The sequence below is a fragment of the Priapulus caudatus genome, unplaced genomic scaffold, assembly GCF_000485595.1.
Source record: "Priapulus caudatus unplaced genomic scaffold, Priapulus_caudatus-5.0.1 Scaffold989, whole genome shotgun sequence".
Classification (NCBI taxonomy): Eukaryota; Metazoa; Priapulida; class Priapulimorpha; order Priapulimorphida; family Priapulidae; genus Priapulus; species Priapulus caudatus.
In genome coordinates, this window is record NW_014578050.1 from 7,264 (window position 1) to 9,675 (window position 2,412).

Below are 2,412 nucleotides of genomic sequence, written 5' to 3' on the forward strand. Positions count from 1 at the left end.
GCGGGCAGGTAGGCGGGCATGCAGACAGGCAGCAGGCAGGGTGACAAACAGGCAGGCAGACAGGCAGGCAGACAGGCAGGGTGACAGACAGCCTGGCAGGCAGACAGGCAGGGTGACAGACAGACAGTCAGACAGGCAGGGTGACAGACAGGCAGGCAGGCAGACAGGCAGGGTGACAAACAGGCAGGCAGAACGGCAGGGTGACAGACAGGCAGGTAGGCAGGCAGGCAGGCAGGGTGACAAACAGGCAGGCAGGCAGGCAGGCAGACAGGCAGGGTGACAGACAGGCAGGCAGGCAGGGTGACAGACAGGCAGGCAGACAGGTTGGGTGACAGACAGGCAGGCAGACAGCTAGGCAGGGTTGCGGGGAGGCAGGAAGGCAGGCAGGCAGACAAGCAGGCAGACAGGCAGGTAGGCGGGCATGCAGACAGGCAGGGTGACAGACATGTAGGGTAACAGGCAGGGTGACAGACAGGCAGCCACACAGACAGGCAGACAGGCAGGCAGACAGGCAGGGTGACAGACAGGCAGGCAGACAGCTAGGCAGGGTTGCGGAGAAGCTGGCAGGCAGGGAAGCAAGCAGGCGACCCAAAAACCTTGTGATTTCCACATGTGAGTTAACACTCACATCCTTTCTAGACAACACGTACGCACGTTTACACTCATACACCCACCTCGGATTAGGGTATCTCGGTTAGTAATGTGCCTCACTTGCTCGTATTAAGATTCTAGACAACGTACGTGTTGTCAATCTTATATACGCCATGTTTAAAACCTACAGCAGAGCGATCAGGTGACGTCACAGGAGGCTGCACGCCTTCTCGGATCACCGTTTTCTGCGACTCAATTCGATTGAGAGTATTTATGTAGATTCGTAGTATCACTGTACATGTTATGCATGACGCCGATGGCATGCGATATGTGCGCATGCTGACTACTAAGCAGGCAATTGCATAAAGGTTCACATCAACTTCTTGTAACGCTTGTAGATCATACAAAGAAACAGAGAAGATTTAATGCTGGGTAACCGTAACATCGTTTTTTTACACTGAAAGTAACGGATGGCACAAACACCCTCCCACCTCTCACATTACTAGCAACATGTTTGCTACAATGTTCATAAATGTCTATAATTAGCAACTTAAATAGATAATTTACTATTCACAACTATTTGCACATCTGTATGATCTAATCATGTGCCACATGTACCCGTTGAAAGTATTTATTAATAATGTAATAGCAATTTGATTACATCACATTCATTCTTGTCACAATAACATTCTTGGCCACACGAGGGCAGCACCTCCGATAGCCAACCAGCTTCAACTGCGTGCAGCTTTTGCCGCGTTCTTGGTAGTGTGAACTAATAGGTCAAGAATCATTGAGGTGACATTGTCCAGTTGATCTTTGAAGCAGAAGTGAGAACCACCGGCTATACGTAATCCACGGATATATCGCTGCCCCTCTGATAATTCAGCGCCATCTGCAAAAAAATTACAGGCACTAAGCAATTATGGCTATATATAAGCCCAAAGCAGGGGGCGCCACTACATAAGCATGGATTTCACGATGTTTGATTTATTGCAGAAGCTGGATAAAATATGGCAAAAAGCAAATGAGCGATGAACAGAGAGTGTGAGACGGAGAAAAAGCGACGCATGGAAAGAGATTAGAGTAGAAGATGGGAAGGAAGGATTAACGAGACAGGGAGAGAGGGAGAGGGAAAAAGAGAGGAATAGGAGGAGAAAGAAAAACAAGGAGCGTGTGTATGAGAGAGAAAGAAAGGGCGAGAGAGCGACAGAGCGACAGACCAACAACCAACAGACAGAGAGAAACAGAGCAAGTAAAATTGAGAGGTAGGGGGAGACAGGAGAGAGGAAAAGAAGGTGAGAGACATAGAGAGAGAGAGAGATGGGGGGGGGAGACATAGCAACGTCGACACGCAGCAGGGCCCGCTCTGCACCAGTCTTACCCTCTAGGGGTGTGTCACCTCTACGCGCCACCTCCTCCCACTCCTCCACGCCCAGCAGCCGGCCGACCTCGTGAGAAATGTTCGCCTCTACCAGCGGGTCCCGGCTTCCATAGACGACCCCGAGGGGGAACCGCATCAGATCGAGTCGAGACATCAACGGAGCGAGCTGGAGACAGCGAAGAGAGAGTGAGGCTGATAGCCTCACTGCCATGACGGCAGTGGCCACATGAGTCGCAGCTTTACAGTACACTGCGCTACATAACACTACTCTACACTATGATAGACTGCACTCCACTACACTGCGATAGACTGCACTACACTACACTGAAATAGACTGCACTACACTACACTGCGATAGACTGCACTACACTACACTGCAATAGACTGCACAACACTACACTGCAATAGACTGCACAACACTACACTGCAATAGACTGCAC

General features: G+C 50.5%; 1 protein-coding gene across 1 annotated transcript; it reads right to left on the bottom strand.

Annotated features, from left to right (window-relative positions):
* Nucleotides 1–1,017: 1,017 nt before the first annotated feature.
* LOC106814843 lies at nucleotides 1,018–2,221 on the bottom strand. Its single transcript, XM_014819205.1, has 2 exons — nucleotides 1,973–2,221; nucleotides 1,018–1,483 (listed from the first exon to the last, which is right to left on the bottom strand). The coding sequence occupies exons 1-2, from the start codon at nucleotides 2,181–2,183 to the stop codon at nucleotides 1,323–1,325; spliced, it is 372 nt and encodes a 123-aa protein (XP_014674691.1). The 5' UTR covers nucleotides 2,184–2,221; the 3' UTR covers nucleotides 1,018–1,322.
* Nucleotides 2,222–2,412: the final 191 nt, after the last annotated feature.

Coding starts and splice junctions, on each gene's coding strand:
- LOC106814843 (XM_014819205.1), bottom strand. CDS start 2,183: ATGGCAGTGAGGCTATCAGCCTCACTCTCTCTTCGCTGTCTCCAGCTC. Junction 1,484..1,972: donor AGGTGACACACCCCTAGAGG/GTAAGACTGGTG, acceptor ATTTTTTTGCAG/ATGGCGCTGAATTATCAGAG.